Source organism: Drosophila elegans, unplaced genomic scaffold (assembly GCF_018152505.1).
Source record: "Drosophila elegans isolate 14027-0461.03 unplaced genomic scaffold, ASM1815250v1 contig_149, whole genome shotgun sequence".
Lineage (NCBI taxonomy): Eukaryota > Metazoa > Arthropoda > Insecta > Diptera > Drosophilidae > Drosophila > Drosophila elegans.
Genome location: NW_024545513.1, coordinates 1,409,191 through 1,434,842, shown reverse-complemented (window position 1 = coordinate 1,434,842; position 25,652 = coordinate 1,409,191). Strand labels below are relative to the sequence as shown.

The following is a 25,652-nucleotide window of genomic DNA, read 5'->3' as shown; positions in this document are numbered from 1 at the left end:
GCTCTTCTGTAACGTAGCTCGATTCATAGGCCGATCCATTCATGAGCAGGCTTCACTTTCCGCCCTCGAATCGCTGGACAGGACCACCCAAGAATCCCATCCACACGGTAGCCTGTACATCTGCTGGCTGTTTTGGCGCTGCAACTCGGAGTTAATTACCCCTTGGATCGGCTCAGGCTTCATTCTTCAGCTCCAGCTTCATTTCCATCCTCGCAGCGGTAATTCAAGTCGCCCATCATAAACTGCTGACAAAGTTACTAGCCCTGCGTTTGCCTTTGTTCTGGGCCACCGCAAGATCTTCACGTGGATCACTTACTATATTACAGCCGGAGCTATAAAATGAGGGGGACATCGAAGATGAGACGTGTGTCGGGCTTCTGCCCGAAGAAAGCCAAAGGTATCCAAACATCGAGGAGCATATCTTTAATGCTTGCCTGCATCTGGCTTCTACACTGAAACATTAATCTTAGGCTCCTTTCAACGAAGGTCTCTAAAAAGTATGCAATTAAATTTCTTTTATTCCGGAAATTCCATAGCATTTAGAGTGAATTTTTAATCTTTATACTTTGTCTGTGTCACCCGAAAATTGTTCAGAGGTCTGAATGCCACAAAAACAGATTGTAATATATATATATATTCAAAGGGTATATTCATTGCCAGATTTGTAATAAAAAACAAGTTTAAAATTGCTGAAAAATAGTTATTGAAAAAATGTAGTTTTCTTTTTCTTTCAGTTTTAAAAAAGCTGAGCTATCGATCGGTTATTTGTAGTGTGTAGACCATAGTAAGATTTTATCTGCAGATATTTCTGTGTCACCCTTAAATTGTTCAGACTATGATGTATAATTCAATTATAATAACTGAGAAACAGAATAAAACAGATATTTTAAAAATGTAGCTTAGTAAAAAATCACTATTTCAGTTCTAGCAACACAGAGCGATCGATCGATTATTTGCAGTGGATGTTCAATGGGGTTGGGCTATAGACTATCGGTGTATCGGTTGGATCGGGTCTCTGTGGACCAGAGTCTAGGGTTTCCGTTTCGCAATTGCCGACAATGGAAATGTCTTTTGCAATTTAACACTTGACTGCCCCGTCTTGATTTGCCCGTCCAGAGCAGCAATGGCGGCACCCATTGGCACTTTGCCTCTTCGAAGGGGGTTTTTGGAGGGGGGCATTTTACGGGGGGTTTGAGCAACCCACGGCTGCCGCTTCTCCAATTTACGAGTATGTATGCCATGCAGCGACCGCAGAGGAGGCGAAAATGAAAATGGAAAAAATGGAAAAATGGAACTAGAGCTGCCGGAGATCGTAGTTTAGAGATCTTCGTGTGGAGAGATCTTCCCGCGGAACGAGGCGATGCAATGGCCTGTGCACACTTTGTGGTTCTGTTTGGCAATAATTTTGTATTTATTATTTACATACGCGCATTTTTAGGGCTTCGCACTTCAAAAATCCACAATTTTTCGCAATTGTTGTGAACTCTTTTTCTGTTTTTTCGCCATTGTTGTTTCTAATCTAAAATATGCACATAATTATGTATCCGCTGTGGTCGGCAAAAAAGTATATTATTCAGGTCTCTTGTCCCAATGCAAAACGCAATTTTCCAGTTTAAATTTGACCATTAAAACGATACAGTTGAAATAGGACAAACATCATTTAAATTAAACCAGAAATCTTACCTTATCCTATATTTTTCACACCTAATTAAAATATTTCACATATAAATAAATACGATAACTTTATTTATAGTCTTCTCTTCACCGCTCAGATTTTTACTTTCTTCTCGAATCCTTTGGCAGATTCACACACACACAAAGTAACAGAAAAAAAATGTATACATAGGTACTATATTTATATATTTATATATAGTTGTGCGGCTTTATCGAGTATCGTTCTAGGCTTAAGGCTATACAAAAAAAAACGCTTCTCTACGGTTTGTAGGGGATGGGGTGCTCTCTACATTAGAGTCAGTGACTTAATCATTTCCGAATTCAGTATTTTACGTTTCATCTTAACTTTAAACTCTATTATTTACAGCTGTTTTGCGCTTACATCTTTACGAGTATTATAAAGTTTTGTTATCATTTTGCAGTTCAACTTCTCAAACTCAAACCTCAATTTTTAAAACATTATTATAGTATAGTATTATCTTGAGTCTTCATTATTTTTAACTAAATAGGTATAAAATAATAGAAACATCTTGATCTCATTGAGTGAATTTGGGAGGCTATTAAATATCCATAGAATTTAGTTATTTAAGGATTTTTTTCAATTGAAATTAGATTAAAAGTGTTAATTAAAAGTTTAATTATTGTGAAAATAAATATCTTATTTCTTTGTATAGACTATGGGAACGTTTAAGTTTAATATTTTTAAGCAAGTTTTTAATGAAAAAAAAAAGATGATATATCTTTGGAAAAAATACTTAGTGCAAGGTTATTGTTGTGTAAAACAATACAAATTTAAAATATTATAAACTTTTTTAAGATATAAAGTCTTTATGAGTAGTGTTGTGTGAGGTTTGAGTTCTACAAATTCCCCTGCCCATTTATTATGTCTGTAACTTAAATGTATGCCTTGTTTTATGTACAGTTTTTTATGTTTGTCTTGTTGCGGCTAGTTAATTATATATATATACGTTATTAGCTATGAAAAAAAAATAAAAAAAATAGAATTGTACAGTTCTTGTGGTGATGCTGCTGCTGCTGCCCTCCTAGTTCAGTTCGATGTGCAGGTGCATCGGTGGGCGGTGGGTGGTGGTGGTGCTGGTGGCAAGTGGGTGGCTGGGTTGGCGGCTGGGTGGTGCTGGCCGATGGGTGGAGATCCGATTGGGTCAATAGGGTCGCCACACCTGCGTGAGATCGCCCACATCCTCCTCGCGGGCGGACTCAGTGCCGCCACCTCCTCCTCCTCCACCTCCTCCACCACCCACTTCCCCAGTGGCTTCCACCTGCTGCTGTGTGTGGTGCACCTGCTGCTGCTGCAGTGTGTGGTGCACTTGCTGCTGCTGCAGTGGGTGATACTGATCCTGGGCAATCTCGAGGCTGGAGCGACTGCCGCCCGTCAGCGAGCCAATGGTCAGGTGGTCCGCCCCACTGGCCGTGCCCAGGTACTGCTCCAGCTTCTCGCTGCTGTGCAGATGCAGGTGGATCTGGTTCTGGTTGACCGTGGAGTAGAGCTGCGGACACAGCACCACCGGCGGCGGCGGGGGCGGGGCCGCCGACGCCATCTGAGGGGGGCGGGGCGGGGGCCAGGCAGCTGCCGTACTGATAGTTCTGATACCCGTTCGACCACGCCTGATTGTAGCCACCGCCGTAGTCCAGTTCCGACTTGGAGGCACTGCCTCCGCCGCCGGCCACCGCATTGGAGACGCCTCCGTAGCCGGCTGTCTGGTAGGGATCCGTGGCGAATCCATGGCCATGCATCTCGGGCAGAACGGCCGGCAAATGGGCGGCATACTGGCCCGCCTCCGAGTCGTAGCCCCCGCCGTAATGGTTCATGCCGACGCCCACGCCCACGCCCATGCCCATGCCCACGCCCACGCCCATGTTCATGCCCATGGCCCCGCCATTGCCACCCACCGACACAGGGGCGGCAGCGGGAGGGGGCGGCGGCGGCGGCAGGGCCATCTGGTGCTGCAGGTGGGCGTGCGCATGGGCGTGCGGATGGTGGGCGTGCGGGTGGTGGGCGTGGCTGTGGTGGTAGTAGGCAGCCGCCGAACTCGAGGAGCCCGTCCACTCGCCGGCGCCCATCATGTCGGCACCTGGAAGAGATCAAGGCGAAAATGAGAATTTTAGTGGAGAAAACATGGGTAAAATAGTGTGTTAGGAGTAGTTTTTTGTTGCCCTAAATCAAATATCTTAAACACACGCTTACCAATAATTGAAAATGTACTTTTAGTGGAGAAAATATCATTATAAACATATATACAAAGAAAAATTATATAAATGTCTACTATGTAGATAAAAAATTGCAGTTAAAAAAAAAGCGGATGAACTTTTTCCAACGGAAATACGGAAAATAATTGTGAAAAATGCGTAAGAGAACTGGTAAATGAGTGCCAGTTGGGGGGCCAATTAACCCTTGATTTTCCCCACCCTCAATTAACCCCCTGCGTGAAATTTGCCAAGTTGTCAGTCGCAAACGTGGGCGTGGCCGAAGGGATAATTGAAAACATCATTTCATATGCATGGCAACCATAAATGAAGAAGCAGAAGAAGGAGGCATGTGTGTAGCACCAGCTCACCGCCCACCAGCCACACCCCCTCTCTTAAGCCTTAACCCCACGGCGACTGCAGTGCATGTCAATGGGTTAAGCGAAAAGACGAAAGAAAATTCCAAGACATTGGGAACTGGGTTTCCTAGTCAACCAGCGGGACATCGCAGCCCCATTCCCAAAATCTTGCATATTTTTGATTAATTACACAACATCTCAGTCTCCTTCCCCCTCGAATAAACCCCCTGCCCCCCGCACGCCCTGTGCCAGCTGTTCAACAAAAGCAACAAAGCGACAAAAATGTCGCGTAATTAATCAAATTCATTAGAAGCGATAAAAGAAAAATAACTAGCGAAATGGTCCAAAGGCAAATCCTTTTCCAGGTAGCAAAAATATATTAAGGAAAGACCCACAACACTTGAAATATATTCTAGGGAACTGTTCATGAAGGTTATAACAAATAGGGAACGAATATTAAATTAATTGAACAAAAACATTAAATAAATTATTCATTTGTCCAAATATATTTATCTTAAAAAGATCCCTTAAAACAAGAATATATTAAGTTTATCTAATAAGATTCATTTAATTTTATTTAAAGCAACGAAATAAGGAATGCAAATATAGAATATTAAATGTTACTTATTTGATTCTTAATTAGTTAATTAATATATTCTAAAGAAAAATGATGTATTTATTTTTGATAAAAATATATCCTTTTTGAGTTGGCTATGATTATGCCTTTGCTTTCTTTCCTTTAAAATATAAATAATAAATATATATTTAAAATTCAGAGCCTAACCCATTTAAATTAAAGATTTTTCCAATAAAATTCATGTTCTTTCTTAAGCAATTAGGGAAGGAATGAAAATATAGACGTAGAAATATAACTTAATTGAGCAATTATATTTTTATTAAGTTTTTGCTCAAACAAGTGCATAATTTTCCTGTCACCAAGCCGAAAGAGCATAATAACACCCTATGTAAAGGGGGAAATTAGTTACGCACTGTAATAAATAATCAACTCTAGTACGCATACTACGCACGTACTCATTTAAGACCCCCTTAACCCCACTAAAAATAAAAAAAAACAGGGGCGGCGACTACTGAAAGGTAGGAAAATTGCAAGTTGCATGCAACTTTTCACCCGGCACTTATCACATTTTAATGTTTCAATTAGGGCGCAAATTGCGTTGCAGCAACAACAATGGGCTAAATTGAAGCCCAAGACATGGGCGACGGTGCAAAGGGGGTGGGGAAGGGTTGGGCTGGGGGGGGAGGGGTATTGGTGGACCACCGCAAACTTAGGCAAATGAGGTTGCAATGAAGCGAGACGAACAGGATGAAAGCCAAGTTAGCAAAGATTGAAGGGGCAGCAAAAGGGGAGATTCCAGGGGCGGGGAATAAAGGGGCATGGTCTCCAACCATTGCTCATACCTCGTAATTTTCAGCTGGCACGTGGAAATATGCACAAATTGTTTTGACTGAAATTGCGTATACGCAATGTTGACGCACTAATTGGCGCTTCAGGAAATACATATAGATATATAAATTTCAGCCTTTTTTCCGTCCAAATACTATCCAAGTTTCTTGCACTTTCAATCGATCCCACGGCTACAACCGGATATCTGCGATTTTGGCCATATATCCGCTCAGCAAAAAAAAAAAAAAAACAACAGGGAAAAAGGGCTAACGAATGGGGGAAAAAGCGGATGCAGCCTGATCAGTCCATCCGAACTGAAACCACAAACTTTGCGGATAAGTCAAGTGCCTGCAGGTGGTGGCTTCTGCTAAACATGGCCAAAATTCAAGAAGAACATAAGAAATGGGAAGTGAAGGGATGGAAACACTTCAAGCTATCTAGATTAATTTATGGAAAAAAATGCATTTAAATATCCTACTTTTAGTTGACTGGCTAACTTTTTATTTTCCATAATAACCAATTTTTTTTATCAATATATAATTAATATTTAAAAATCGGGCAGCCCCTAAAAAAAGGGAAATAAATTTGTATGGAAAACTTTCATTTATCTAGATTTATTTATTTCACATAAATAATTTCAATTAAATAACCTTTTGGTTGGCTATCTACATGTTTCCACTTTTTTTATAAACCAATTAACAAAAATCAACACTTATTTTGCTTAAGAATAATCGCTACACTTTTAAACACAATAATATTTATCTAAAAACTGGGGTGAACATAAGAAAAAGAAAGAAAATTGTATAGAAAACTTATAGATTTCTTTCCAATATCCAATTTTAAGTTGGCCATTTTTATGCCTTGTGAAAGCAGATGATAGCTTTCAAGTCTTGAAGCAATTTCAATTAAAGTGCGTATAACTGAAGTTGTTATTGTGTGGCAGTGGCAGTCGCTTATATTGGTGTAAATGGAGTTCGTTTTTTACAACATTTTTTTGTGAGGTGTTCCCTGGTTTTTTTTACTTATTTTGGTCTGCAGCAAAATGGCGGCAGAGAAAAATACAAAAAAAAAAATAAAAATAAAAAAAAAGAAACAAGTACCCGTACATTAACAACAACAACAACAGCAACAACAACAACGATGCGAAACGGAAGTGAGTTTGTGGTTTTTTGGGTCTCGGGATTGGGTTTTTGCGATGGTGATGGTGATGTTCAAGTTGATGTTGATGAGCAGGGAAGTGACTGCGGCCATTGGTTGTAAAAATAATAAAATAAAAAAAATGTAAACCAAAAGCACAAGCAAAACCAAAACCAAAACCAAAACCAAACCGAAGTTGGCTCCGTTTTATGGGCCAAAAAGATTCCATTTCAATATGTGTGACATTGTTGTCACTCTTAACCCCCCGGCGGCCTCCTTCACCCACTGATGACTGCATCTTGCAGCCAAACTGAAGCTGCAACAGCTGCGCAACCGCATTTGGATTGATTTGTGGCCAAAAGTGGGGAGCCCGCAAACAAAAACTAAAACCCCAAACTCAAACCCAAAAACCCAAAGATTCTGGGTCCAAATTTGCATATTTTCTCCACTTAAATGAAGGCAAACACGAAGGCGTGAGTCTCGGCATTAAGTTTGGAGCAGATGCCGAATTGCACTGATATGCGGAATAATAATGATCACTGGATACTGAATACTTCGATGCCACAGGTGTTTGAACCACAAAACAATTAAAAGGACAAAAAACAGGGCCAAGTTTAATGATTTACACTTAGTTTATCAATTAAATCGCTTAAATGTTTATTCATTTTTTTAAATTTATAAATGAACAATATATTTTTTTTTTTTTTAAATTTAGAAACCTATAATAACTGAAAATATTCATGAATATTTGAAGATATCAATTGATACAACTACTTTAATTTACCAAAATAAGTCAAATAAAAAATAATAAACCAATTGAAACACATAAAAACCCATTTCTTTTTAGTTATTATAGCCTTCGTAAACCTTTTTCTTAAAGCAATGTGCAAATTATTACTCAACTTGAATTGGATCTTGGGTTTTCCATTACTTAATTAAGGGATTCACGTAATTGAGCTTGGCATTTCTGTTCTATTCGGTAAAAATGATAAAATTGGAAATACCAAAAATCAAATGTGATCAAACTATTTACTTTTTGGGTTTTTTCTTCATATTTTCTTTTGATTGATTTTTATTTTAGCATTTACATTCTTGTCTATTGCTCTGACTTATCATCAATTATCATTATGGGCTTAAATGCTTTGCTACCCTTTATTTAAATCCTCTGCTCCATTTATTCTACCAACTTACAGATGTATGGATAAACAGTTGAATTTTTTGTTTTTTTTTTGCACATCATCCAACCCAATTTCTTTGAATTTTGCAACGATTTCCGCTGAATTCCCGGCCGAATGCCTTTTTGTTGTTGCCTTATATTGTGTAAATTAACAGCTTAAGCGCCACATTTAAATATTTATGACTTAACAGCAACAACAAAAGCGCCTCAAGTTTTTTCCCCATAGAGGCTTCGATTCCGATTCCGATTCAAATTGAGATTGAGATTGAGTTGGAGATTCGGATTCAGACGTGAATTTCTCGCTTCGATTCGGGCATTTCCGGTTCCAACAAAAACAAAAAAAAAATAAAAACCAAAACGTATTGCATTTGTTGCTATTATTGTTGCTGCTGTTGGCCGCTTTTGCTTTTGGCTAATTGAAAGACGACGACCAAGTCAACGATGTGTCATTCCCCCATTGACAATACGCTTACGCGTTTATTCCGACATCAACTACCCCCGCCCCGCCCCCTCCTCCGCCCCACTGATTTAAAAACCCGAAAAAAACGTAGAAAGTGAAGGCTTTTAATACCCTAGGAATTTGGAATAGTCTGCGAAACAATCACAAAATGCGGATGTAGGCCAAAAATATATTAAATAAACAGGACTAAACATTAGAAACTGAAAAGTATGAAATTTATATAATTTACTATTGCATTAATACTTATGCCTTAAGACACACTTATTAAACCTAAACTTTAATTTTTAGATTTTTACTAAAGTCAAAAGACCTCCACTGCAAAAGGGTGCGTGAAGAAGAAACATTTATAAATTAATTAGCATAAGCAAAATGCTTTAGTCTGGGCTTAACACGGCGATTCGTGGCTCAGATTCGTCTAGTTCCAAACTGGCCACTCCAACTGACTCATCATCAGCCGTGACTCAAAGCCCGGTTCCAGTTGCTCTGGCCATATCAATTGATTCACTGGAATTTTGATAAGATTTTACAGGCCGGACAGAAATGAATGCCAATTGATTGAATACTAAGACAAATCCAGGGCGGATCAGTGGAAAATGAAATTTTCCAAGGCCAAGCCTCTGAGTTTGGATCGAAAAAAGGAAAAGTGTTAATTCTAAATAGTTTATTTATGCAAGTTCACAAAGATTTCCTGGACATAACAGTTTTGGCTGTCGCTATTTATAAATTAAGTTTTCGCTGCAAAAAGTCTAAAACCTATCATACAAAAACAAAAAAATAAATATTATACAATTTAACTTGCAATTTATTTACCTAAGAAATGTAAAACTTAAAAAGCATTGTTTAGTTGAGATTTTAAAGACTTTTCTAACAACTACATCAAAAAATATATTTAACAATGTTTTCACCCACTCCTGTATAAGATACATGAATATTTAAAAGTCTTGTCTTTGTCTTTTTCAATAAGGCATTGTCTTCCTTATAAAAATAACCAAATGATTAAGGAATATGACACCATTTTACTATATCTTCACTGGGTTTTCCCAATTTCTGACTCTGCCGTTTATTTTCATAAGAAAATAAGAAAAACATACAAAAGACAATTGTTCTTTTTCAAATGTATATATGTATATATATTTATATTAATATATAGAGGCCGTCTGAGGCCAGCGACAACGGCTGTGAACTATTTTTAAGGCGAGCTTTGGGAAAATAAATAAATTAGCGAGCGACTGCCAAAAACAAAGCGCGCCATAAAAATACCAAAAATAAATCAAGATGAGGCCTGGGGTGTAGGGTGTAGGGTGTGTGGCAGGTTGATTAACTCAATTAAATCGTTTAGGCAGCCTGGTGCCAGTCAACCAAGCTGCACAGATCATCAGACATCAGACATCACACATCAGACATCACACATAAATTGCAAAGCGTGGCCGGCTTTCATCGCTAACAACTTCATTGAAAGGGTTTTAAAAACACGGAGTGGAGTGGAAGAGGGGAATGCGTTGTACACTAAGAAAAATTCTTCGGCTGCCAAATAAAATGACAGCAAATAAGCCGAATATTGTCTAACTCTCGTTTTAACTATTCCATAAAAGAAAGTTCTTGCTTATATTCAGTGTTTATAGCTATTTTATACTTGCGTCAAAAAAATTAGTTTCTATTGTTTGCTTAAAAAATGCGTCGCACAAAGCTTAAGAAACTTAAATCAATAAAATTGAAAATTAATTTTGAAACATATTTCAATCCCCTTTTTAAAGGAATCTTTAAATTCCCTACACTTAATTATTAAAGAATACCTAAAAAATGTTAGAGAAAAGCTATTTTAAAACATAAAACTTGAAACAGATGCTCTTAGTCTTTTTTTAAAAGGCTTATGTTTTTTGATGCCCCATAAATTAACATTTTTACATTGCATTTCTATAAATAACAGAACCAAGTTAGTTATTTTCAAATTTGTGAGTAGGAATATTTTGAGAAATTTTGTGCAGTGCAATCAGCTTACCTTGGATGTGCGGCGCATTTGGCTTGTAGACCTGGCAGTCCGAGTTGATTGTACTATTCGGCGATGAGTAATTGCTGCTCAGCTGCTGCACCAGGCCAGTGCCCGTTCCGCCGGCCACGCCCCCCGCAGCAGGGCCCCCGCTGGCGCCCGTGGGCGTGACGGCCACCGCCGCTGCCACCGCATTAGCCGCCGTTGCCGCGGTTGCCGCCACCGAAGCCGCTGCCGTCGTTACCGCCGCCACTTTGGCAGAGCGCCGGATCGTCTCCAGCTCCTGGAACGCCTTGGTCGGGAATCCGTCGATATAGGGCCGCTGGCCGAGGCCCAGAGCCCGGTAGTGCGGCCCACCCGTCGGACCTGCCAAGGGTTAAACGAAAAGTGGGGGCTCATTTAGTACGAAGAAAAATAAGCAACTTGAACTGGATCCCTAAGAAACAAAATTACCTAAACTTAAATTTCGGAAAAAATATACCCAATAATAATAAATAAATTGAAATAAATAAATATAAATATACCCAAAAAAAGAACGAAAGTTTAGTTTTTATAAGTGTGTCTTAAAAAGAATAAGTATAAATTATAAATACTGAATACTAAATACTATATAGTAAAATCACTATACTTTTAGTTTAATTTTTATACCGAAGGATCTTAAACTGTAGTCAAAGACCCTATTTTTAAACCAAGTATGTTTTATTTTGATACTTTCATGCTGTTCATTTAATACTCATCTTATTGAGACATTTTTCATACACAATAATTTAAAATTTAAGTAACCATAGTCATGTTTCTATGACAATTTTCTTTTGGTTGTGAGCTGGGCTCATATTTTCTAAGTTTTGGATAATTTGCTTTGCTTTTTTTTTGTGTGTTTGCTAAAAAAAAAAAGTACTACTACTATTTAACCAATTTGAAACCGAAACCAAACAACTCAAAGGACCGACTCCATTTTGCACAGTACTCTTTAGTGTTGCAACCTTAATTTGCCACAAGTCAAACTCAAGCTGTACTCTATACATATATAATATAAACTAAACCCAAACGATATATGCACATATATATATATATATATATATATAGTGTTACCTTCCCTACATGCAATTAACGCTGCAGCGAAGACCTAAAAATGCATTAACGAAATATCAAGAGGAAAAAATTAATTCATATATGCATTACACGAAATAAAAAACTCGATGCGAAGCAAAAAACAAAAAGAGAGAGAAAAAAGGTTTTCTTTGCAAACCGCAAAATTTTCAGAAACCGTAAGAGGCAGCAGCATTGCCCCATTCCACTTTCAAAAAGTCGGCTAAAACCGGCTGCACTTTTCAAACACCTTCCCGAATGACAGAACATCGAGATCGAACAATGGCGTTCATCGGATGTCACAGGATCTCACGATGATCCTCCACAAAGAAAGAGAAAGGATCTCGATGGCAGAAGCCTTGAACAAAAACTACACAGAAAATAAATTTCTAGATAAATTACAATTTTAATTAAAAAATATTAAAAGTTGTATATATCTGGCTATTGAATTCAAAATGTTGTATTTTATATTTAAATTTATCTAGCAATAATTACAATGCATATCATTATGTTTCCTACTCTTGGTGAGTACATTTTTAATTTTGATCTTAGCATTACATTTCCCTGGATATGATATTTTGATCTATTAGTTTGAAGTTAAAAATAATCTCCCCTATTTCTTTTGGTTAAATCGAGCTAAGAAACCGTCTGTTCGACTTTGAATAGGGATTAGGAACTAGGGATTGAGGACGATTATGGGCAATTGAGCAGATCGGCTTAACTATTGAAGCCGGCTTAAACACTTGTCCAAGTGACTCCGGAATAAGGTTACGGATTACGGCGGGAAAAGCGGACAGCACGGACATCACGGACATGGACACATGTTGCAGTGCGAAACCCAAAACGCAACGGGACGCCTTTTCTTTCCACGACTTTCCCCACTTCTTCTTTCTTCTTTGTTGTTGTTTAGTTGATAGTTGTGGCAAGTGATAATTGCTAATTGGCAAAACAATGTAGCCACTTATGTTTGTTGTGCCACTCTTTGTTGAGCAGGGTGCTACACGGCAGAAAAAAAACTATGTGAAATGGATAGCCTTTTAAAGTAATTTACATTTTTGTTGATGTGTATTTGTGTTTATTTACAATTAAGATCTAAAAGAAATAATAAAGTAATCCAGAAATTTAAATAAATATCTTGCAAATCAAATTTTGTCAACCACATTTGCCATTATTAAGTCTTTGAATAATTTAATATTTAATTTAAGAATAAGTAGTCCATTATCCCTTATTTTTTCGATTATAGACTAAATACTCTTTCTTAACAGTTGTGTTTTTCAGATTAACCACATTTATGACCACATTTTGATTAAATTTTAATACTTTTTGGCTATATTGTTACAGCTTAGTATGTCAGGTTTTTTGGTTTACATAGAGAGTTTACTTTTTATTTTACAGAGGATCTCATTCAACTTAAACGAACTGCCAAACTCTTGAATAACTAATTTTACCTCCTAGAGGCTTTCAGCAATATTTTCAGGATTATACGATCTGTGGCACTTACTTGTCTTGGAGCGGGGCTCCCGAGGTCCGTCGACGGTCACCTTGATGGCTTTGGCGTAGGTTGCCACCTGTGGCGGACTCGTGGCCACCGTGATGGTCAGCGTGAAGCTCTTCCCTGCAAAAATCATCGGTTGGCATTAGAGAACGCTGCGAATGCGGAAATTGAGTCGTAAATGTCCGAAGGAGGATTTATGCGACGACCTCACTGGGCTACCGAATCAATTTGCCAGTCGGAAGAACTACCAAAAACCCAAACCCAAACGCAAACCCAAAACCAAACCCTAACCCAAACCATCGAACACGCGTCACAATTCGTTCGTTCGTGTGTCTGCGGGCCTACCCCTTTAATGACTGCACTTCTTATGGCTTTTGGGCGAAAGTGTGAGCTTGTGGTCTGAGTGAACTCGGTAACCCCTTCAGCTATTATTATGAATTTTGGTATACGACATTGCGTACACATCCAGATGTTGCATATATAGGGTAGAACCGTATGGGCTTAGGTTATTCCAAGAATGAATGATTTTATTGTCGAAAGTATTAGTTTTGTGATCTTACTATTAATTCGATAAATCTTTTAGCTAATAACACATTTTGTAGGTTATTTTTGTAAGTCAGTATACATTTTTTAGAGCTTTTATTTGTTTGTTTCATACTTAGGGTAGCTAGTCTGAGTGAACTCTGTAACCCTTTCAACTATTATTATAAATTTTGGTATAGAACATCATTTACACATCCAGATGTTACATATATAGGTTACAATCGTTTAGGGTTAAGGCATTCCAAAGAAAATTATTTTATTTTACTATTTATTCGATAAATCTTAAAGCTATGTTTAATAGTATTAGCACTTGAAGTCATTATATAATTTTAAGGGTATCCTGCACTTCGTATTAACAATACAAAAACTCTTTCCGCCGGCGGTGCAATTTATTCGCATTCTTGACATAAATTTGGTTTATCCCTCCTTAATGACTGCCGCCAAAGTCGTTTTCGAAGTGCACATAAAATGTGGAAATGTTGCAACCTGTCTTCCGCCCGGCCACGCCCCTCATTTCACTACCGCCGCCGCCCCCAATTCGTTTGGTTAACATTGGCAACATTGTGGCCAGAAAGAGTTTACATTTTTGTTGCTTTCTTCAGGGCTTCACCGAATGTTTACACTATTTATGGCCATTAAACTAGACACCGTTTGCAGGGGCTGCAAATCTAAAACTGAAGGCTGAAGGCCATCGGACAGCTTTTATCGATTGCGTAAATATGAAATGAATTTTCAGTATTTTATTTTGATATTTTAGCAGTCACACAGACTGTTTGTCTGACTGTCTGTCTGTCTGTCTGTCTGCCTGCAAATGTATACATATAATTAAACACCCACAAAAGCGACATTGTTTGGTCCAAAAAGAGAAAATAGCACGAGAGGTCCATCCAAGCTGACCGCAGAAACCTCAGTCGCATCCCCAAACCCAAACCCAAAACCCAAAACCCAAAACCCAAACCCAAGCTCGTAACTTCCATCTTCCATCTCCGACTGAACAAGGATTCTATATATAGTACATAGGATATAGGTGGATGGATGGGTGGTCAAAGGTGAATGTTGAATGGTGAATGGTGAGTGACCATTTGACCATTTGATGCAAATTGCATTTAACTTTTAATTAAGAAACCTGAATGTTAACAGAGGAAAATATCAGTGAAAAGGGAATTACTTATTTGTTAAAAACGAAAACCGTAACATTTGTTCTGTTATTTTAATAAAATAAGTATACATTTAATCTATAATCTATAATCTATAAATAAAATATGGCAGATATATAAAAAAATACGAAATCCGAATTATGACAATTACTTGCTTGTAATTATATTTGGAGGGGAATAATTGTTAAATTGTTAAGAGTTTAAATTTAAAATACCTCAAAAAAATAAATACAAAGGTATCTGAAGAAAACGTAAACAAAATAAAAACAAAAATCAAAATAAATATGGCTTGAATTAGTCAGAAATGTTATATTAAAATCATAAAGTGGGAAATATATATGTAGTAAAAGACGTAAAATAGAAAACATTTTATAAAAGCCATCCTTCTACTATCTTATTAAAATATATTATTATTATTATTGTGGAAATCCCATGAATAATTTTGTAAAAACTTATCCTAATTTATAATAAGTTAGAAGCTTAAATAGCTTACTATCCTCAAAGCAATATGATAATGTATGTATGAGTTACGAGCTTGTGAGTGCCATAAATGCCTATTTTTCAAAGATAATGATTATGAATAAGTCAAGCATAATCGAAATGAATCACATGCTAAACATAACAGGAAAATAAACAATCTTTGTTAGTTAAATATGCATAAATAAGAGATTATAGTATATATTAGTGCCTAGCTTTTTTTTAACATTATAGGAGAGTTCAGTCGTGTTTGGGTAATGGTAATGCAGCAAAGCTATAATGCTATATGCCACAATGAAACCCTCAAACTAGACACAATGAACCGAACGGAGATAATTGAAGATTTGATGGGTTCATTAACCGAAACCACGAATAGAAACTGGAATAGCCATCAGTTAGAAAGCGTTTTGTGAACCCGAAATCATTGAGATCTACAAATCTCGAAATGTCTTCATTACGCCAGAGAATTGGAAACTTATGGCCCTGCGTGTTCGACTTATTTCGTATTTCATTTTTATTTCATACTACATATATGGCATCAGTTGAAAGAAAGGTGAAGCCAAATTAATCAAGTGCCGCAGAAGCTGGCTCCTTTTCGGTGTAATTTTTCAAATGGCCAAACAAAACTGAAAATAGAACTGGAACTGGAGCATCGTATGGAGCATCGTATAGAGCATCGTATGTAAAAGATCGTTACAGAGTAATTGCCCTTTGTCTTTGGACAACGCGCCCTAAATGGGCGCAATAATGTCCATAATAGAGATGTAGTTGAAGAGGGATCCCTACAAATTAGTCATCATCAATGAACAATGACCATTGGCTCACGCACTTGGACAGTCAGTCAGTCAGTCAGTCAGTCAGAGGCATCAGTAATCTGCTCCATATATGCTATATATATACATCTAAATATATATTACCCAGGAACCCACAGAAACATCCATCCATGAGCCATCGCCTTTCGGAACGATAAGACCTGGCAAGAAGCCTCATGATTCTGTGGGAACCTCAAGTGTCGAGCTTTCGGGCGATAAACCCTGTGCCGATATCACTCGGAACATATGTGTAGTATATAGCATCACAGCCACTGAATAATGGCACAAGTTCTTGGCTGGGAACTTCGGAAGTCGCGATCTTGATAGGGCGAACATAAAGCATTCAGTTCCCAGCCTGATAAGAAATGGTAATATAGAGCCTTGCTCTATGCGAGCATAAATATTCTAAAAAAAATAAAACACTTTGGCAACAAATTGTTTCATAGAACTATTTACTTTAGTACTAGAATAAAATATATTTAATGGAAACACAAATAATAATTCACTTTGGTAAGTTAAAAGTAGTGTGAGCATTTTAAATAGGAAAATAAACGGAACCTTATATTGTAAATTAAAATTGTTGAATTCCATTCAGAGTCGAAGACTTCACTCAGTTACAATTTAAGTTAAATAAAAACTTACTTCTAATACAAAATATAACATAAGTCTTTTATTGCAATGTATTTTTCCCAAATCAATTGAAATGCAAATGCTCTTTTTTTACAATAATAGTTAATTTCTTGTACTAATAAATACTTAAATAATGGATTTAACTTTGCCGTAAGCCACTAGGAATTAAATTTGATTGTGAATTTGAAGTCTTTTCAAGGGTCTGCTATAAAGCTACTCCAGTAAGTGGGCTTAATTAAATTATAATCATGGCACAACTATAAATAAGTGAAAGAATTCCCTTTGCCCCAGTTGTTTAAATGTCTAAATGCCTTAATATTCCAAATATTCCAAATATTCATCCTATTAACCTTTCCGCCCATCCGACCACTAAGTCGGATCAGGTCCCCCCGATGTTCAAGTTTATCGGGGAATCTAGATGTCTGTACATCAACCCTTTTTCAGCTAAAACATCCTGATGCGACTTATAAATTCCCGGTGGCGCGTGTCCTTCATTTGCTTTGTTTTCACAAATTTAATCCCATCGCCAGTGAAAGTCAAGTCAAGTCAAGTCCTTTGATATGATAGATGATGATTATAATGTCGATGTCGATGTGAATGTTTTTTTTTTGCCAAAGTTAGTAATTAAGTGGGCCTATCGAAGGTTAAAAACGGGGAATGTCCAAATCAGATGGCGATTCGTATTTAGATTTTTGTTTTGACTGCGGACTGGGGGCAAATTAAAAACATGTCGACGCATGCCATGACCAGGATAAAAAGGCGATAAGCTGCCACGCCCCATTCACTTAATCCAGCAATGGTCAAAGCAAGCTCCTCCCCCTCCAAAAAAAACACATAAAACAAAAAACGCGAAAAATGTAAGACAAAAGCCAATTGCAATAGTTGATACCCTTCATAAAATTTTCTGTAGATTATGTTTTATATTATTTTCTTTCTAAAATAATAACCTAAGTATTACCCGATTGTTAAAAACAAAATATATATTTTTATTTAAACATTTAAACAAGAAAAAAATATATTTTACAAGTCTATAAATGTTGAAAGGAACATCAAATAATACTATAAAACATTTTTAATTTATTAGTAACAAAAAAATATATATTTTTATTAAGAAAGTATTTATTTTGAAATATATATATATATATATATATATATTCATATATATATAAGAATATTTTGAATTTATAACAAGTTTTCCAGGGTATATTTCGGTTCAAACACCACCAGCGACGTTAGTCTTCTGTGTGCATTTTGTGACCCTTGACAGGCTGATGATGGTTTCGCTTACATCTGTTTTCGTTCGCTTTGTCATCTAATCAGAAATCGCTGCATGATGTCCGCGAGATTTCATGCCCAGCCAAAGGTCAGTGGGGGCGGTGGGGGTCACGGGGGCGTGGCTATTAAGTGAAATGAAATGAACTGTTGCTGCTGCTGCTGCTGCTGCTGCTGCTGCTGCCTGCCGTTGACAATTTGGTCAGCGTTTATGTTCTTACATCATTAGCTTGTTATTTGCATACCCTTTTGCCGTTTGCCGTATTTAATTATTTTGTATGTGTTTCTTTTTTTTTTTGCGGCACGAGCCGTCAATTTGGTGGGCCATAGGTTGACTTAGGGTCAAGAAGCGGCGGCAACAGTTGCAGCTAATTAGCCAACTGCTGCTGCTGCTGTTGCTGCTGTTGCTGTTGTTGCCAATTCTATGCAACACATATCGCATCGCCTGCAATGTGGCATTAATTGTGGGTTCAAATCGATTACCAGACCCAAAGGCCCAACTATTGCGTGATCGCCCAGCTCAAAACCGATTCCGTCCAGCACATTTCCATATGCAGCTCAGAACTACACTCAAAAAAAAAAAACAAACTGAATGTTTGGTTTTTAAGAAGTGTGTCTTGCTAATAAACCGTCGGCAGTATTACAATACTTACACTTTCTAAGTATTATTTCAATACTAACTAAAAAGAACTCTATACTTTTTAGTTTAATTTATATACCGAAGATTTTAATGCTAAGGCCTTAAGATCAATTTTGACCAAAGTTTGGATTCTATGTGCATTTTTTTTTCGGTGTAAGAACTGGAATCCTCGTGCTGCACATCGCATACCGCATATCGCACATTGCACATTGCATGTTGCATGTTGCCCCGGGGCCAGCGCCAACTGCAGCCTAATGTGACGACTGCTGTACCATTGATCCTTTTCACAGGAGACATTAGTCAACCAGGATGGAGATGGATTTTGAAGATGGAGATGGTTATGGAGGTGGAGATGAAGATGAAGATGAAGATTGGAGTTGGGGACCCAGAACTTCTGTCATGTCACTCAATCAATGCACTTCCGATTCATTTTGGAAGGTGCACAAGAAAAAAAACGGGATGGAACACAAATGCCAGGAGATATGTTTGTTTTTTAAAAACAATTTATCTTTGATAAGTTAATTGTAGTCCATGTTCAAAACTAGTTTACTAAAATATAAGAAGCCTATCAAAGCATGTTTTAAGATGAGTTATTTTAAAAAAACTATTTATTAAAGCCCAAGTTAACAAAATAACACCTTAAATTAAAATTAAATTATTATCATTGTTATAAACAAAAAACTGATATTTTTGGAAGAAAAATCGGAATTTTTAAGTGGAAAATCAAAATTAAAATGTTTTTTTTATTGTTACTTGGCCAAAAACAAACAATTTTTTATCTCCGTGTAACTGGAGGCAAATTTCAAAGGATAAACCAAATACATGAAGTCATTGAGCAAAGTGTAGGATATTGTGGGAAGAATTCTTTGGTCAATCAATGATTGACATTTGACTGATTGCATCAGTGCTTGAGGAAGTCACTAACTTCCGCTATGTGAAACTGGCAAGTGTTTTCGCATGTGCTAGAATTTATTTTAAAATACCTTAAATACCTTAAAGTTTAAAGTGATATAATTCTTCGTTTAAGAACAAAATCGGGATATTCTGTTTCTCAGCTCCTTAAATTTCCAAGCTGTTCTTCCTTTGTTCCTAAAATGTGCCAACTATTATTCTCTTTAAAGGCCCACAATTTATCCTGATCTGCAAGTGATTGACCCTTGACCCTCTAGCTTATAATTCCCAAGTGGCCTTTTATTACAATTAGAATTTTCCCAGATTTTCAAGTGTTTCATCATATTCTTTTGGATTTACCACACTATGCCCAGAACTACAAGTGATGTCACCTTCACCCTCTAGCTTATAATTCCCAAGTGGTTGTTCGGGTACTCACCTCTGCCGCTGCGACCCACGAATCGCAGATCGTTGAACTTGGCCACGTCGTTCTTCATCTGGGCGGTACAGTTGCGCAGCTCCGCGCAGCAGTTCTCGTCGTTTCCGGCCCGGATGGTGACGTAGGTGCCGTCGCCCACCTCCGCCAGCGCGACGACCTTGAAGGCCATCGGCAGCGTCTTGTTGGAGCGCCAATGGGCGGGCAGGGCGGAGCACAGGAAGTACGGATTGCTCGTGCGCACTGCAAAATCAAAAGAGGAGGGAATAGTAGGGGGTGTTTTTTAATTATTGTCGCGACCTCTGATTAAAATCACATCATCATCATCATCGTTATCGTTATCGTTGTGTATAGTAAAAATATTCAATTATTTATAGTTTGTGTGCCGTACGGTCCATAAATATCAATCATATCGAGTCGAGTCGCGGGGTCCTTGGACCGCTGTCCGCCATCCGGCGGTGCATAATTAATTAATGAGCGAGGAAAGGTTTGTCATCGGATGACATTTGACAGTTGACCCTGTGTCGAAAGTGGAGCAAACTGTGGAGCTGCGCAAAATAAATGATTAACACACCTTTGTCTGCCGGCTAAACTGGCCCAAAATACCAAATCCAATTGCCATAATCACTAAATTAAATTTTTACAACTGGCTCTACTTCACAAAAATGGTTAACGAATAGTTTAACATCTTAACTTCTGGTTTATGTAACCTTTGAAATTTATAATTTGTATTATTTTTGGTAATTTTAACTTATGAAATAAATAGAGTTTCAAGTAACAACAAAATTTTGTAGATAGATGTAGATTTTTATTTTAAATAGATTTTCGCTTTAAATGTGTATATGCCTTAATAAAATTGAAAATAATCGTTAAAATGAATTGAATGGAGATTTTAGTAACAACAGTGTTCCTAAAACATATTTAAATTAATAAATACTTAAATCTTTTAAAATCCAATAACTTGAGTAAAACATCTTCGATTATTTATAGATAGTGAAAAGATAGCTTGAATCTTTGGGTATAATATTGCCCCACATTTTTATGTTGATAAACTCACTTGAGAGCCCCAACAGCGAGGTCCTTGGAGTTGAAATTTGATATCGAGGCAACTCATTCATTTCCCCCCGAAACGAAGAGCCAAAGAACCGAAGAATCGACTTCATTGAGTTAAAAAGTTATGAAAGGACACAGCGGAGTGAAAATATAACGAATGGTGGAACCAGTTTCCCCGGCTAATTATCCAAACAGATTTCAGTTTCGACAGGGGGAGCGATGAGCTGAGATTTTTTATTAGCAGCTTTCGCTGTGGGTCATTGATATCCAATGATAGCATATCGATCGGTAGGAAAGTTCAACGGGCAACTGCAAAAAACGCAGAAAACAACAAAAAAAATAAGGGGAAAAGGGGAACGACTCGTGCGTTGATATCAATAACAATTATTGATATCAATTTACGCATGTTCCGACGCGGCCTGTCCCATCATCATCATCATCATCATCATGGGAATGACATCCCCATGGAATTTGATAAGGCTGGATCGTAATCGTGATCGTGATGATGATGAGATGATGATGGGGAAGCCCCAGAAGTGCATTGTGCAAGGATGTGGCAAAGAATGTGCGCTTCACCTTTGGGGATCGGGTTATCGAACAGCCAACAGCCATCAGCCAGCAAATATCAATCTCGACTTGGACACGAGCTAAAAGTGTTGATTCCTTTTTTTAACCCATCGAAAGTATGTTTAAAAGCAAGTGGAACGATGGAACTATAAATCTTGAACATTTAAAACTGGCAGTTTCAATAAGTGTGCCTTCAAAATAATCTGCAAGCAGTGTGAAAGTTTAAGTAATAATTCAATACTAAATAATGTAGGCCTTCAATGTATTTTAAATTTCATGTAACAATAGTTAAGTTTCTTTCTGTGTGGGAACGATTGGCGAATAAGAACTAAAATCTCCCATCATTTGTAACTCATTAAACAAGAAATTTGAAAACTAACGGCAATAACAAGGGTTTAGAAAATCCATTTCTGGCACTTTTTTGAAAACTTTGCTCTGGCTCTTTATGAAAAAACTTGTGATTGAGCAGAGAGCTTAAAGATTTCGTTAATTAATGCTTAAATACATAACCGGCTTATACAAAAATGTTTTTCCTTCTAAAATAAAAACTTTTATTTTCAAAATTGAACTGTTTTTAACTGTTTAACTGTTTGCTTACATTAACTCCAACACTCACCCAATTCTCCGGGATGTTCCTGCTGTCGCTTGATCACCAATCGCTCCATCCACAGCAGATCCTGGTGTACTGCATTATTGCTGTTGTTGCTGTTATTGTTGTTGTTATTGTTGTTGTTACTGTTGCTGGCACCATTATTGCTGTTATTATTGTTGTTATTGCTGGTGTTGCTACTGCTGTGACCGCCGGTGTGTCCACTGTGTCCACTGTGTGCAGTGCCATTGCTGGCGCCACCTGTGGGCGAGCTGCTGCCCACACTGGCGCTGCTCGAAACGGCCAGCACCTCGGCGGCAGTGGCGCCCGTGGAGGCAGTGGCTCCCTGGTTGGCCACCAGGCGACCACCATCGGTGGCCGTGACCACTGCCGTGATGCCCTTAAAGTCCCCGGTGCTGCTGCTCCAGCCATTTCCCGTTGGCGAGGCAGACGACGAGGTGACCATGGCCGGCGGATGTGTGTGCGAATGCGAATGCGGATGTGGATGCCCTGCCGGCGGATATGTGTGATATGGGTGTGGATGGGGATGGGGATGGGGATGGTACGGGTGGTGGGCGTGGTAGGGGGCGTAGTGGTGGTGCAGGTGGTGGTGGTGGTGGCTGCCGCCGCTGCCGTTGATGCTGCGACCCAGGCGGCCGGGACCGGCGACACTGACGGGCGCCACAGTGGTGCCAGCTCCTAGGTCCGCTTCCAATCCAGATCCAGCACACAATCCTAGTCCCAATGGCAGTTCCGAATCCGTATCCCCCACAACGCCCGTATCCGTATGCTCAGATGGAGGCGTCTTGGCTGCCACCAGGAGATGCAAATGCATTCGTCGACGGCGACGGCCCTTTGATCTGCGCCCGTTTTTTCTTTCAGTGTGCGGGTCGCAGCAGCAGCAGGTCGCTTATCACTCGCTGTGGCGGCGCTATCCTTTGTTCACTCATCAATTAACTCTAATCTCTAAACGATTCACAGAAAAAAAAATAAAACAAATAACAATTGATTTCGTTGCTTGGCATAGGAGAGTTAGTATTTGCATTAAAAACGTACAAAAATCTTCAATTAAATACCATTGTTTATAAAAAAGAAATGCTTTTAAATTGAAAGCGCTTTCGAGAAACTATAGTTTTGGTTGATATACAAAAGTAAACATTTTCTTTAAAAAACGTTTATATCTCAGAAAACAAACACTTATATGAAGGTAACTAAGAGTTCTTCGTGGATTTATTTAATATTCTAACCTATTTCTTAGTTTTAACTTTTAATTTATCAATTCAAGCAATTCTTTTTTGTTAAACAAATGACCAAAATAATAACTAAAAAAAACTAAGCCATTAGAGTTTCTTGGTATCAAATTGTGGTGAAACTCTTGAATGATTTAATTTAACTTTAACTTTAAATAAAAATGTGTATAGATTCTGGGAAAAGTCACAAAGTTGCAGTTTCTGGTGATGCTGTCTATTTTAAGGCGTCTTAGTTTAGCACTTTAACAAATTAGTCACAAAAATTAACATCGATTCGGCTGCTGTTCTGTTGATTTTTTTCGAGCATGCTTTAGCCAGATGATTTCTGGGCTTTATTTGACTTGATTCGTTATCGTTATTGTTATTGTTTGCACTTCACTTGGCTGAATAGAATTATTTTAGTTTTTGTTTGGCGTTCAGTTCTCGCTTTCGATGCGACGGGCCTCCTTTTCTGGTTTTTGATTTCATTATTTCTTCTTGGAATTCACGTAAATAATAGCTTTATGAGTTAAACTTAAATGAACAAAGTTTGCTTGAATAAACAATTCATTAGTGAGCTGTGCTTTAAAGTCATCCAAAATGTTTATTATATCAAAGCTAGGCTTTACATGTTCTATGCAATAAATATTTATAAAAAAAAATGATTTTTCTTGTAAAGCTGAAATATTAAGAATCTTGAAACTTTTCAATATCAAATTTATCCATTAATTTATTTTTTCGTTAAAAGTTGCAATACATTTATTTAGGTTTAAAGTTAAGTAAAAAAATATCCTACACAATTTTTTTTTTTTGTCTTAATTTCACTTTTGTTTAACTCAACTTGTGTTTAAGTTACTTTTAAACTTGTGTTTCTCTTTGTTTAGCTTTATTATGGTGAAATTCATTTTGTTGTTTAAACTTGCAAACTTTTGGCGCGCTTTTTTTTGGGTTTTTATATTTCACTTACACTCACTTTTAGTTTTTATGGGTTTTTCTTTTAAGCTCCTCAAGGACAAATTGAAAAAAAAAAATAGCAACACCAAAGAGCGGGGCAAAGCGAGGTTTATATTTTTTGAAATAAAAACCTTCGTCAACAATGGAAACAATAATGCTCGCGCGTCGTACTCCAAAACGTTACTGAAACTGACTTTTAACTTTTCAGTTTGACTGCGCGGCTTGAATTTCGCGAGACGAATGAAACGAAAGCAGAGAGCTCGGCTCAGAATCGGAATCGAATTGGATTTTGCGAGCCAATGGAACGCCGCTCGCTCTTTAGTTGGGGCGTACTCGTCTCTCTTAAGTTGCTCGCACACTCTTTCCTTCTGTTTTTCACTGCCTGAAAAAAAAACCGGTATTGAGAAAACACAAGTGCAAGCTGTTAATTCGAAATGAAATATTTAAATCACTTTCAGAATAAAAAGTATTGATCAAAAAATAAATAACATAGTATAGTAGCGCTCTCTCGCTCCTGCAAGTGTCTGCCACTTATCCACGCCCCTTTGCTCTGATTGGCCCGGGATTTCCGAGTGGCACAGGTTGCACGTGGCCATTGGTGGAGCCATTTCATCCACCACCGGTTGCTGCCACTTCCAATTGGATTGCCTTATTCAGCTGAGCAAATTTCGATTTAAGAGAGCGGCTTTTGCAGAGCGGAGACTTTTCAAAAACTTTAAGAGTAATCCTGGCATTGAAAACTTCCAAATTATTTAATTCTTTAAAAAAGTTAAAGTTATACATGTTCAATTTTTAGCTTTAATTATATTTTTAAAGTTTTTTATTCTTTTTACAAACAAATGCATGTGCTTCTGACTTGCATATTTACACATATTTAAATATTAATCATTATTACAATATTTATGTCTTACATTTCTTTTATCAAATTTGCTGTTATCGTAAAAAATTAATTAAAAAGTGTGTGTTGTTGCCAGCGAAAAGAAAACACGAATTTAATATGACATGTGTTTTTTTAGGAAAGGGCGTCGTGATAAGGGGCTATCATTGGTTCTTCATCGTGGTTTAGCCTTGGTTTGTGGTCGAAATACTGATATCGAATTAAAACAGCAAAAGAGGGGCTAACATGGTGCATGGTAATTTAAATAGTGTTTATTTAAGACATTCTTTTTTAAATATCTGCTGCTTATAACATGAAAGGAAATAGGCAACTCCTTATCGGTGAGAATATGGCGTGGGAAAACGGCTGTTATCAGCCTAAGCAAAAAAAATTTTAGAATATGGCAAGGTTCGCTGATAAGTTAAATAAAATTATTAGGCTCAAAAACAAAATCAATGTAATTAAAAAATAAAAAATAATAATAATTTGTCTATCTTCCCCATTTTCTTTTTTAATTGTTTTTTTTTGGTTTAATTC

The 25,652-nt window shown here is 37.6% G+C and overlaps 1 protein-coding gene across 1 annotated transcript; it reads right to left on the bottom strand.

Moving 5' to 3' along the window:
- Positions 1–1,743: 1,743 nt before the first annotated feature.
- LOC108137404 (protein lozenge) lies at positions 1,744–24,434 on the bottom strand. The gene is given in 7 exon segments (XM_041707074.1): positions 1,744–3,233; positions 3,235–3,767; positions 10,417–10,770; positions 12,995–13,108; positions 19,850–20,089; positions 22,083–23,021; positions 24,258–24,434. Coding segments are annotated over 6 exon segments (2,445 nt in total). The 5' UTR covers positions 22,891–23,021; positions 24,258–24,434; the 3' UTR covers positions 1,744–2,837.
- Positions 24,435–25,652: the final 1,218 nt, after the last annotated feature.